The sequence below is a fragment of the Entelurus aequoreus genome, linkage group LG22 (genome assembly GCF_033978785.1).
Source record: "Entelurus aequoreus isolate RoL-2023_Sb linkage group LG22, RoL_Eaeq_v1.1, whole genome shotgun sequence".
Lineage (NCBI taxonomy): Eukaryota > Metazoa > Chordata > Actinopteri > Syngnathiformes > Syngnathidae > Entelurus > Entelurus aequoreus.
The window spans coordinates 18,715,459-18,729,335 of record NC_084752.1 but is presented as its reverse complement, the minus strand read 5'-3'; the positions used below and the strand labels follow the sequence as shown (position 1 = coordinate 18,729,335).

Genomic DNA, 13,877 nt, shown 5'->3' with positions numbered 1-13,877 from the left:
TAGCTGCCTATTTTGAGCTTGTAGGCCAGCTTGTTACTCATGTCTTTTTCGCGCCTGGATATGAAGTGTGCCTTGACATGTGTTTGGGAGGTGGTGTGACGTGAGGGCTGCATATGTTTGTCTGCGTTAATGCTCCTCACATGCTCTTGTCTTTACTTTCCATGAAATGCAATGTGCAAATACTGCAGGTCACTTTCAATCTCATTTAGATTTGGTTTTATTATGACTATGTTGGACACTTCATTTTGTACAATCTAATGATATTCAGGGAGTGGTAGATGAAACATTTGCAATTTAATTTCCTTTCATTTCATTGAATTCTTTACTGACCAAATGTATGCATATCCTTGAGGGTACACAATCCAAATACGCATTGTTAGCTCTGCACTCTGCTTGGTGAAAGTGTCATCCTGGTTTCCCGCTGATTGTCAATATACTTGTAGCAGTGGGGTCAACGTTGATGCCTATATTTTCTTTTAAAAAGGCTTAACAAAAGTATACATACCTTTTTTAAAAACAAATATGTGATATTGTTTTGCTCTATTTTTCAGTTGTTGCTGCTTATTGTACAGTGTACTTTGATGATCGATCAATTATATGTAGGGGAAACCCTGGTACCGTATTTTCCGCACTATAAGGCGCACCGGATTATAATGTGCACCGGAGTATAAGGCGCACCTTCAATGAATGGCATATTTCCAAACTTTGATCATATATAAGGCGCACCGGATTATAAGGCGCACCTATGCATCCATTAGATGGAGCTGCGCTAAAGGGAATGTCAACAAAACAGTCAGACAGGTCAGTCAAACTTTATTAATAGATTACAAACCAGCGTTCTGACAACTTTGTTCACCCCCAAAATGAATAAACAGCTGATTTACTCGTGTTAAGGTAAATCATACGTTAGTGCTATAACAATATAGTAACACTCGAAATAGTGCAGAGCAATAACAATATATCAATAACTCAACGTTGCTCAAACGTTAATGTCACACAACACAACACACAAAATAAAAATGTAAAGCTCACTTTATGAAGTTATTCCTCATCCACGAATCCCTCAAATTCTTCTTCTTCAGTGTCCGAATTTAACAGTTGGGCGAATACGGCATCCAAAATGCCCGGCTCCGTCTCGTCGAAGTCGTCATTAATCGAGTCAGTGTCGCTGCTGTTGTCTAGCAGTTCAGTGACAATTCCTGCCTTCCTGAAAGCTCGGACCACAGTTGAGACTGATATATCAGCCCAGGCATTTACGATCCACTGGCAGATAGTGGCGTATGTCGTCCGGCGCTGTCTCCCTGTCTTGGTGAAAGTGTGTTCGCCTTCTGTCATCCGTGTTCTACTGCGTGACTGATCGCCTTGAGTTTAAACTCTGCATCGTAAACGTGTCTCTTAATAGGAGCCATTTTTGGGTCTTTACATAAACACGCAAATGGAAATGAAACGTCGTATATCCCAGCATGCACCGCGCGCTTCTTCTTCTTCTATGGGGGCGGCTGCTTACCATAGAAGAACTTCTTCTTCTACGGGGGAAAAAGAAGTTGGCGGCTGTTTACCGTAGTTGCGAGACCTAAACTTTATGAAAATGAAGTTTAGGTTTTTTGTGGCTCAATATTGGTCCATATATAAGGCGCACCGGATTATAAGGCGCACTGTCAGCTTCTGAGAAAATTTGAGGTTTTTAGGTGCGCCTTATAGTGCGGAAAATACGGTAGTTATCCTTGTAAAGGTGGACATTTACCAAATAAGGGTGTAAAGCTTTACATGTTACCTTGATGCACAGATTCATGTTCTTAATATCCACACTTTGACTTTCGCAAAATAGAGATGTTCTCAACAAGTCACTGGTTGTTTTTGTTTTTTTAATGAATTTATTAATCAATCAACAAAACAATACACAACAATACCACAATAATGCAATCCAATTCCAAAACCAAACCCGTCCCAGCAATGTTAAGAATAACAACAAACAGAGCAATTGAGAGCAATTGAGGACACACAAACATGACACTGGTTGTTTGTAAAAAAAAATTAAAGGCCAGAAAACAACAATGGCAGCACAGCAAATCTTTCTACCTTGTTGATACTATGGAATTGGAATGCAAATAATGTAAAAAATATTGGTTTCTTGGAATGCTCCAAAGTTTACTTCGTACTCATATCATAGTAAACATAACAACCATGTTAACCTACTGTTCATTGAACACCCTTTTAGGGTATTACTGGGTTTTATGCAAACACATTTAAATGTTCATAATTTATATTTTTATGCTAAAAAGGAAATTTATTCAAAGGGTCTGCATTTTTTCTTTGCTAAAGTTGAATATATTATTGTATTTGTTTATAACCATAATTCATGAATTCATGATTTTCTCACAAAAACTCTACTAAAATACTGTAAGTTATTTTACTGCTTTATAGCAGATGTCTTCAACAGTGGGTCCGTGACACCTAGAAGCTCTTTAAATACACATGAACATTGACTAGAATCAGCAGTGGCATAAACACCATGCCTAATGTACCTTGCAGGTTTAAAATAAAAACAGGAATAAAAAATTGTATTTTTGTATTGTACTAAGACAGCTAGCAACTACTGTGTCAGTTAGCTATTGGCGGTACAAGCTAGCAAGTAGCGCTCTAGTTGTCAACCAGCGATTAGCACACCAGTTGTCAGGTAGCGATAGCATGCTTGTTGTGAGCTAGCAATTAGAGCACTAGTTGTCAGCTAGTGATTATCATGCTTGTTGCCAGCTAGCTATTAGCGGCGCTATACTATATTATCTGAATAGCTTATATTTATATTGCACACTAATAATGTACATTTAGGAGCAGTTTATTTTAAAACATTATTTTGTATAAGATATATAAGTAGCGGTTCCCCGCTTCATCTCTCCTATCAGTTCACGGTTCCTTGGCCTGGAAAACGTTGATGATCCCTGCTTTATAGTCATTAAATTGAATGGTAGATTTTGAATTATGGCATAAAGGAAAATGATACAACGTGAATTGTATACCCTCCTGAGAACCAGCATCTTCTGCAGTGGACATTTGTGTATTGCAAAACTGTTTGTTTTTTTTGTAACTCTGACAATAGAAATAGACCAAAACAAATGTTTTACATGCAGAAAGATATGGATATTGCATAATATTGTGCCTACTGAGTATATCTGACCACTCTTTCTGGCTGCCAATTATCTGCCAACTGTCACTAACATTAGAGAAAGGGCCATTTTAATAGTGGAAGACTGGAGGAGAGAGTGTCCGTGAAGATCATGGACACAGATGATGTGATAGGGAAAAGCATGGAAATGTGGACGCTGTGAGATAAAGCAGCAGGGATGCATGAGAGAGAGACAAGATAGCAGATAGGGAAGGGGGCTGGTGTCAGGGAGGGGGGTGATAAAGTGATGGGGGAGTGTGTGGAGGAGGGGTGTGTGCAAGTAGTATGTCGGAGGGAAGTGCAGAGGGGATAGAGCGGAATGAAAAAGGGAGGAGAGGTGAAGGAAATGGATAGAAATAGCTGATGCACTCTGAGGCTTACAGAAAATCAATAGCAGTGAAGAGGGGAAGCCACAACCCCACCCTGTGCCCTCTCTCTCTTCTCTTAACTCCTTTCAGTCTTCCAGGTTTTTTCCCCTCAACTCATCCGGTCTTCCTTTTCCCTCACAGTCGCCATTCGTTCACGTGCATTTTCAACCATGTCTGCTCCATCTTTTCCTCCACTTTGCGCTATTTTTGTTGCCCACATCTACCATTCCCGGAACCTGTTAGAGTTCAAATGTGAGGACACAGAAGTGCCCGTCTTCACACTTGTAGCGCACAGCAAGATGCCGCTGTTAACTTTCAGTGCTGTCATTTCTTGGAGATGGGACATTTTTTTTGTATCTTTGTGAAAACAATCCTTGTTTTTCTGATGCAAATTAGCACCAATTGCTAGAAAGCTCAACTGTCAAGAATTTGCTTGCCAGTGACCAGCTCGTTTCACAAACACAGTCGGCGCCGGATAAACTGAATTTGTGCTCGAAGCTGGCAGGATTAAGTCTGTTTTTCCTCAATTGGAACACACTGTTTTTCACACAGCTCCTACTTGAGGATAATGTAGACATAAGACAGCAGTATAGTGGATCCCAGGACCCTGCATATTCGCTGTTTCAGCATTTGCCACTCAAAAATATTTAAAAACATTTCTATGAAAATAGGCCGCATTTTCCTACAGACAACAAAGCAGGCTGTATCATTTAATGCTAAGGTTAGCTTCCAACAACAAACCGTCCGGGGAAAAAGAAAAAAACCTGAGAGACTTATTGGTATTACCACCAGATTCTCTGCCTGCCATGAAGTTACAGTATAGAGGCCTTCTCAACTTTTGTTGGTAAAGATTAACCTCCGCACTTGCTGACTTTAAAGCGGCTCATTTAGTTGCTCGAAGTTAACCGAACTACGTTATCATGCCACATAAACATCTGAATAAAATTATTAAAAACATTTAAAAACAGAATTGAGAGTCTTGTATGAAGACCACTGATGTGGGGCAAGCTCACTATAGATTGTATTCGTCTGACGTGACGTCAAGCTAATTAAATTTGCGAGACTCGAATTTGTTGATCAATCAAGCGTCTGTTGTCAAAGCGTTCTGGGTAGCATTTTGCATTTCTTGAAGAAAAATGCCCAGTGCTTGCTTTATTTTAGGCTGTTGGAACCGTTCAAATCGCAAGAAGGATAACATTTTATTCAGAGTTCCTCGAGAGGTAATCCAGAGGGCGAAAGATGTCAAGATATCATCCTCTGATCATATTACAGAAAAGAGCAGTGCGGATCATTCACAACTTTGGTTATTTAGAACATACTCATAATCTGTTTATGCAATCAAAGTTGCTCAAATTTGATGACCTTGTTAAATATAATACATTAATAATCTTATATAAAGCTTTTAACAAATTATTGCCATCTAATCTACAACGTTTTTTTATAAGACAAGTGCAAGCTCATAACTTGAGAGGCTTTGGATATTTCTTATAGCCGAGAGCTCAAACCACTCGTAAACGTTTTTGTGTGTCTGTATGCGGAGTAAAACTATGGAACAAACTGGACTTACAACACAAGCAATGCCAAACTATTAATCGATTTAAACTATTATGCAAACATGGGGTCTGGTTTAAATATAAAGATGAGGGTCTTTAATTTGACCTGCTGCTATACTCTGTCTCAAAGTGTTAACATGTGCTCAATGTTTCCTTACCATTATTGCTATGTTGTCTATTACCATTATTGCTATGATGTCTATTACCATTGTTGGTATATTCATTATTCCTACATTGTTGATACAAATGATTGTTACAGTGTAATAATTATTGTTACCTGTGGTAATGCCACTATGATACAACATCTGTATTATAATCCTTGAACAAAGTGAGAGTGAAACTCATGTGAATAATCACTGAATGGAGAACTGGGGTGGGATTAAATAAGTTATCTTCTTCCCACTCCCTTTCAGGCAAAACTGGACAATAATGCACTATATTAATTTATATTATTATGTTTTGTCAACTTGTACGTCTTTGTCATTGCCTGAAATAAATAAATAAATGAAAAATGAATGAAGATTATACAAAACGACGATGATAAAGGTGGCTCTTGAATATAGTTTTCCAGTCCAAGGAAGCAGAGTCAAAGAAGTTTGCAGTGATCACTTCGTTATGGTTTGTTTGATAAACTTTTAACGTTTGCTATTTCCCACTTAAGTATTATCTTGATATTATTTGTATTTTATCTTGTTTCAAAACTCTTAAAACAAATTTTTGCAATGAGTGTTTCATAAACCACTAACTCGGTAAGTCTAAATCAAAGAAAGCAAATATGAGCAAAACCGAGAAGAGTTAAAACGTTTACCAAAAGCAGCAATCATAAATGAAGCTGTCAACACATCAAGCGAGAGAAGGAAAGTGCTACTCAGTTTCTTTACAAGGACGCTTCCTCGCAAGACGCAAAGTTAAATTCAAACTTACCCGAGCAAAACCAATGCACGAATTATTCGGGAGAGTCTTAATACCAATTTTCCTTTTTGCTATAATCTGATTTTAGCAGTAAGATCTAGGACCCTTGCGTACTCCGATAGTTTGTACGCTGTTTTCTGCACAGTAAGCATGTTGGTTTGGTTGACCACCACTTTGTTTACTTCCGTTCAAAGGTTACGTGACCTAATACAAGCTACATGAAGGAAAGACGGCAGTCGTAACTTGGGCGGTAATTTTATTTACAAAGCTCTCCATGCGCAGCACAATTGTCAAGTGCGCCAGAAAATCCAAGAGCCTTCACAGTAAAATGGCTGTGTTACATCCTGTCTGACTGTGCTTACAAAATAAGGATCTCAATAAAAATGGATGGAGAAGTTTGTGACAAGAATAAAAAGAAAATAAGAGTTGTCAGCAGCAAGGAAAACAAGTTATAACCAGAATAAAAAGATCTGATCCCGAAGTACGACGTAGCATACAAGCATACATCACTGTAAAATCGACTATATATTCAGGAAAAGTGAATGCGAACATTACCCTTTCATTGCTTTTGAAAAAGCTACAATATAAGCAATATTGTTGTAGATTTTGCACAAAAGAAACCAAAAAATCATAGCTCTTTTTGAAAAAGAAGCCGATATAAAGCTGACAAGTGATCAATGTTTACAGTTTTAAAAACATTACAGTAAAAACGCACAACCCAGTAGACCATTTGCACTTTTTTATGGGTACTGATAATCATACAGACTGAGAAGTTGTATTTAAATATTACAAATTGACTTTATAAACTTGCCATGGAAATTGGTTTAAGTTGTTGCAGATGTTATCTTAGCTCAATGTATTCATTTACTTTGATAATAAGGTGATAGTGTGATTTATGTAACTCACACGGTACAGATAAATAAATGAATGAATATGGTCAATTGGAATTGAGTTTAGGGGTGTCGTGGAAAAATGGGTCATGACAGAAAATAGAGAAGCACGGCCTTAATGCAATTTGCAGTGATTGAATGTTGCATGCAATACAATTACACGTTCACTTGTAATTCCTTTCTTATTTCGAAACTGCACTTTTGAGACGGTGTCGTTTATAGTGCAAGTTAAAACTGTCAAGTTGTTTATGATGAAGAGAAAAAAAATGGAAAAATTATTTTGTAACAGAGTAGAGACATTTTATTAATTCAATGAAAATTTTATCGAATCGTTATTAATCAATTCAGAAACCTATGAATCAAAATCTAATCGATGTAGTAAATTGGTAATGATACTCAGCCCTATACACATATGACTTGGTATTGTGTTTACTAAGGTCTGAGGCATATTTAGGTTCTTAACCTGATTTCTATACATTTAGTTTGTTAGCTTCCTTCTCCACCCGTAAATAAGACAGGGAGGAGCCGAATCTAATCTAATAATTAGAACGGTACCTTTTTTTCTTTTTTTGCGGATGTTGATCTGAAATAGACTACAGGGGGACATTTTAATGGGTATCTCAATTACAATTTTTTTTTTGGAGGGTCTCAGAACGTAACGCTAGGGAATAACAAGGATCTACTGTGCTCACAGACAGTGCACATTTTCCATCTTAAAATATCATTTTAAATTTTCATTTATTGAATTGCTTTTTAAATTGTGTACTCTATAGCATAATGCCACATTTCTACCCTCCTTGAGACCCATTTTAGCAGAGAAGCTAAAGTGTTTGAAGTATACAGTCTCTGTTCATCTACCAGGGGACATGATGTCATCCAAACATTCTAAACCTGTTCCAACTTCTGTGTTGTGCTCCCGAGGGTGGCTGCGACTGAATGACTGGCCTCTGACTCAATTTACTGGACCCTGACAATGGGCTAGCAAGACCTTATTCAAGAAAGGAGCAGGATTTTTGCCCATTGTGACTGGTGAATGATTATTCTGCACAAGAGTGCTTCGCAGTGCCAAGATCCAATAAATACTAGTCCTCTTGCCCAAATCATCTCAATAGAAATAGGCTTTTAGTTGCTTTGGTATACTGTTAGGTTTACTTGCCTCATCCTTTTACTTTTACTTTTTCTGCTGTATGAGCAGCAAAGGATTGACATATTTAGTAGTTCAAACCCTCACTCAGACAGCCTCTTCTCTCACGAGCCCCTCTTCTGTCAGTCATGGGTTTTCTTCAAAAAGGAGTGCTGTGAGCAGGAAAAAAATCTGTAAACAACCATCAGGTGAAAAATAATAGGTGTTTGTTGTATGTATTCCCTTTTTAGTTCATTGTTCAATGTCTAGAGTAAAGGTGGCCTTGTGTGAAGTGCCCTTTGAGATTCTTACCCTTGTACTGTACTATTTCCACCATCTGCGGCGAGGACGTCCCCCGCAAAAGACGCACTCATGTCGAAAAGAAAAACAACTGCCATACTGAATAGACAACCAAGAGAAGAAAAGATGAAAGGATTGTGGGAAAAAAACTAAAGTGTAAAAGTCTTAGCCATGATGCAACAGGCGCTATCATCAGAAAGCTCCTCTAATCTGGGATTACTGTGTTTATTTTGCGTGTGCGCGGGTGCGCATGCTTCTCTAATGTCTCTGATCTGAGGCAAGACTATGCCATATGTGTTTTGGTCGCTTTGGTACAACCCATTTTGCACAAACATGTTGTTTTGTTGTTGTGACGTGTTGGTCAAACACCGCATGAGAATATACACAAAAAGATTAAATGTACATCTTTAGATGGAGGTAAACAAGAACATCCCTCCCTGCCTCATATTTTAAATATATAAAAATACATTTCACATCTTAAGGATTCTATTCGGTAAATGGTCTCACCACACGTGTGGCATTTTATATTAATTTGTGAAATGCTTTAGGATGCCTCATGTCCTGCTCCGTTTAATTCTTCTCATTCCCTCTTTGTTTAGGAGCCCCAGGTGGGTCCTACCACTGCCACCCAGAACATGTTTATGGGGATGAAAGTGACAAGGTAAGCCTCTCACCTTTTGTAACATTTCTTGATTATCATCTTAAAAGACCTAGTAATAAACAGGGTGGGACCCCTTGGAACTTTGATAACCCTCTCTATGTTTATCTGCACTATATTAGTCTGATTTCTCAGACAATTGTGTTTTTTCTATGTTCACACCTACACGTGCAGTCCCGGTTTACATGGTAATTTTTTAATGTGACTGTTGGCCATATGCTGTGTGCCTTTCGTAGGGTGATGGAGGTAGCAATTGTGGTCATTTTAGTTTGTTTAGCTATGTAGGAATGTCAGTAAAATAAGAGAATGCTACAGGCGAATAAGATGAAGCTTGTAGCTATCAAGCTCCGAATCGAACCGATAGCTACAACTTTCCACTGCTATTTGGTGTTGTTGGTAATGTTTTAATGTCTTGAAATTACACTTACGGTTATTATTAGAGATGGGGAAAATGATCGATTCTCTGTGCCTCACTGTTAGGAAAAGGAATCTAAAATGCAGCTATAATGCTAATGTTCTCTAAATGTTAGTTATAGATTTGGTTGTAATTAACCACAGGGTAACCATTAGCTAATAATCTTTTAACATTATGTGTGGTCTGGGTTAGCTCGGACACACACGGAGGAGGGAGGAAAAAACAAGCTTTGTTAGCTGTTGTGCTAAGATAGATTGAATGTGAAGTAGTGAAACAAGAAAAGAACAGAAGAAGGCTGATAGGAACAGCGTTTCAGCAGAGAGTAACCAGCTAAGAGACAATTACCATTATATATAATAATATATGATATATATACAATATAATGACATACAATATGATAATTATAGATGTATAAATAATCTATTTATAATCAAATCGTAGCCACTGAATCGTAATCGTAATTGAATCGTGAGTTGCCCAAAGATACATCAGAGACCTACAAAAAGATTTCTATTGTGGTGAACTGCTTTGACTACTTACTGTTAATACAAACTAAGCAGTTAATACATTGTAATTGCTGATTTACATGTCAATGATGTAGGGCTGTGCGATATATCAAATATACTCGATATATCGCGGGTTTGTCTCTGTGCGATACAGAAAATTACTATATCGTGAGTATTTTAGTATACGTTCTCACACAATTGCTTTTAGCTGCGGGCATTACACTACAGGCGTTTCTCACTCTTTCTTGTCTCTCCTTCTTAGAGAGACATAAAACAAGCGCACCTTGTTACATATGTCACATACTGTCGCGCGTGCAACGTCATACGCCCTCGTGGAGCAGAGAGGTAGCGGCATGGCTAACGTTAGCTGTGGTGCTAGCGGAGCGGTGCGAGTGGTAATACGAGAGAAAGAGAAGGTGCGAATCTAATAACATCATCTGCCGGTGGTTTGGCGTCAAGCGGGAAGATGTTGAACAGACAACCGTAATATGTCAAGTATGCGGCAAAAGCGTTGCTACAAAAAGTAGCAGCTAGGGCTGTGAATCTTTGGGTGTCCCACGACTCGATTAAATATCGATTCTTGGGGTCACGATTCGATTCAAAATCGATTTTTTTTTTTTCAATTCAACACGATTCTCGATTCAAAAACGATTTTTTTCCCGATTCAAAACGATTCTCTATTCATTCAATACATAGGATTTCAGCAGGATCTACCCCAGTCTGCTGACATGCAAGCAGAGTAGTAGATTTTTACTATTGCTATTGATACTGTTGTTGATAATATTCATTTTTGTTTCACTACTTTTGGTTTGTTCTGTGTCGTGTTTGTGTCTCCTCAATTGCTCTGTTTATTGCAGTTCTGAGTGTTGCTGGGTCAGGTTTGGTTTTGGAATTGGATTGCATTGTTATTGTATTGCTGTGTATTGTTTTGTTGGATTGATTAATTTAAAAAAAGAAAAGAAAAAAGCGATTTAAAAAAAAAAAGCACAACATGAGAATCGCGATTCGAATTCAAATCGATTTTTTCCCACACCCCTAGTAGCAGCAATACTATTTTGTACCATAATTTGAAAAGTCACCCGCTAGAGAATAAGGAGTGCTTGAAACTCTGCATGTCAACAATCTCAGCCGGTGCCACACTAACAAAATGCCGAATCAACCAGCACTGACCCAATTATACCTGGCGGCTTCCATTTCCACATCAACAAAAAATAGTCAACAACAGAAGGAGATAACGTCCGCAGTAACCTACCACATAGCGAAGGACATACACTATTTGATTTCCTATTATGTAGCTAATTTTTATTTTACGGTTTTTGAAATATCTTGTGTGACATTGTGCACAAAAGTGCACTTTATTTGTTTTAAAAAATTGTAGTGGCACTCTGTACAAAAAGTGCACTTTATTTAGTGTTGTTTTGATATGTCATCTTAGTGACATCATGCACAAAAGTGCACTAATAGCTTGTTTTAAAATGTCTCTGACAATCTTGCACTTTGTTTTGAAATTACATGAATGTTTGTGCCACTGCTTAATAACTGTTTAATAAATACAGTTTTGGTAAATTGACTTAGTTGTGATTTCCCTCTCTGCATGAAAGTTTAAGTTTAGCATATATTAATGCAGTATAAACAATAATGTTTTAATGTAGACACATAGAATCATCATACTGGTGTGATTATATGCATCAAGTGTTAATTCAAGGCTAAGGCAAAATATCGAGATATATATCGTGTCTTTCACCTGGCCTAAAAATATTGAGATATTAATAAAAGGCCATATCGCCCAGCCCTACAACGATGTCTAAATTGTTGGATATGGACTTGATAAGGTACGAATAACAAAGTCTTGTGGATGTTTTGAATGAATGATATTGAGGCAGAGATACTTCATTTGATCTACCACAATTTATTATTGTTGTCTATTGACTAATTAACAACACTTTCTCTTTTCAATGTGTCTTTTCGAAAATGACAAGGATTTTTCTAATGACCTTTAGTCTTCTTTTAAATGCACATAACATTGAAATTGCACGATGTTGTGTGCTCATTTAACTTTTAGTTACACCACTGTACAGATACCAGACTCCACACCAAAGGACTTAATGTAATTAGATGCACCTGGCACCATTTTAACTGACACAGCATTTTCCAATAAACTTCCTGCCGAACAAAGTCTGATTGTGGCCAAACGCTTTGAGATATCGACTTTTCGAACACACCGCGTTGTGGAACGTTCCATTGTTCTTAGGTTTCCAATAAGTGGGGAAAACGGCCGAGTTTGAGCGAGTAAGAAAATTTGAAATTGTTTTTTTTTGTTGTTATGAGAGCCGACATTTAACATTAGAGTCAATGAGAGATTTTGCTGACTTTTTTTGGCTTTGAGGGCCAACAGAAGCGAAATAAGACACATGACCTCCATAAAAGTGACATTTTCTGAGCGACGACGTGTATGTCTACGCTTTCACCGAAACATGACACTGGGATGAAAGATGTGGCCGTGAGGACAGAATACTTGCGAAAAAAAAGCATGTTTTCACATTCTCTCACCCTCTCGAAAGCTGCGTGCCACTGACTTTAAAGGGCATGGCCTCCTTCCGACGGCCATCCAGCCAAAACCAAACATTGGACCTAAAAACTTTTTAGCCAGGGTTAAAGTAGACAAGTGTGTGAACAAAATGAGATGTTAAGCACCGAGGTACATGAAAGTATAGCTGAGCTACAGCGGTCATCTTGTCTTTTTGTTTTCTCAAAGCAATCCTCTATTGGAAGGGTTTGTACCAATTAATATGGCCAATTTTTTTAGACCTGAATAGTGTCGCCATGGTAACACGAAATGTTGCCAACTATAAATAGCGCCGTCGGTGCGAGCGGCGCCTTTTCAACGGTATAAGATTTGTAGGGGTTCGTTGGCCGGTTTGTCTTGAAATTATTCGTGGCAGAACACGGTGGAAGAAGAAAAAATAAAGATTAAAAGTCCAAGGATTATTAATATGGGCCGCTTGCATTGCTTTGAATCACAGCAGGCCCATAATAAAAAATTCAAAAATACATGTACATAAATATTTAGACCCTTGTCTCAATACTTTGTTGATGCACCATTTGCTGCAATTACAGCCTCAGGTCTTTTTGAATACAATGCCACAAGCTTGGCACACCTATCTTTGGGCAGTTTCGCCCATTCCTCTTTGCAGCACCTCTCAAGCTCCATCAGATTGATGAAAAACGTTGGTTTTCATCACGGATGTCTCTTTACATCGCTGCATTTATCTTTCCCTCTATCCTGACCAGTCTCCGAGTTCCTAGGAGTCACTGAAAACCATCTCCACAGCATGGTGCTGCCACTACAATGCTTCACTGTAGGGATGGTATTGGTCTGGTGATGAGCGGTGCCTGGTTGCCTCCAAACATGATGCCTGGCATCCACATCAAAGAGTTAAATCTTTGTCTCTTCAGAGAGTGTTTTGTATCAGAAGTTTTTTTTCTCATGGTCTGAGAGTCTTTCAAGTGCATATTTAGCAAACGTTTTACTAAGAAATGGCTTCCTTCTGGCCACTCTACCATACAGGCCTGATTGGGGGTTTGCTGCAGAGATGGTTGTCCTTCTGGAAGGTTTTCCTCTCCACAAAGGAATGCTGTAGCTCTGACCGAGTGACCATTGGGTTCTTGGTCACCTCCCTGACTAGACTAAGATTAATGCAGCGGACTAGACTAAGATGAATGCAGCAATGTACATAGACATCCTGTATAAAAAACGATTTCCATCCAATCTGATGGAGTTTGTCCAAAGATTGTGGCTTTGTATTCAAAAGGACTTGAGGCTGTAATTGCTGCCAAAGGTGCATCAACAAAGTATTGCACAAAGGGTCTGAATTCTTATGTACATGTAATTTTTGAGATTTTTATTTTTAATACATTTGTAAAAATTTCTACATCTGTTTTTTATGCCCAAGTGCGGGATAGGCTCCACCAACCCTGTCCTGTGACCC

General features: G+C 38.2%; 1 protein-coding gene across 1 annotated transcript in view; it reads left to right on the top strand.

Annotated features, from left to right (window-relative positions):
* rnf38 (ring finger protein 38) overlaps nt 1-13,877 on the top strand; it is a 47,499-nt gene that overhangs the window by 15,074 nt on the left and 18,548 nt on the right. The window contains exon 3 of the mRNA XM_062033476.1: nt 8,909-8,970. Within this exon, the coding sequence (XP_061889460.1) occupies nt 8,909-8,970 (62 nt within the window). The remainder of the gene's footprint in view (nt 1-8,908; nt 8,971-13,877) is intronic.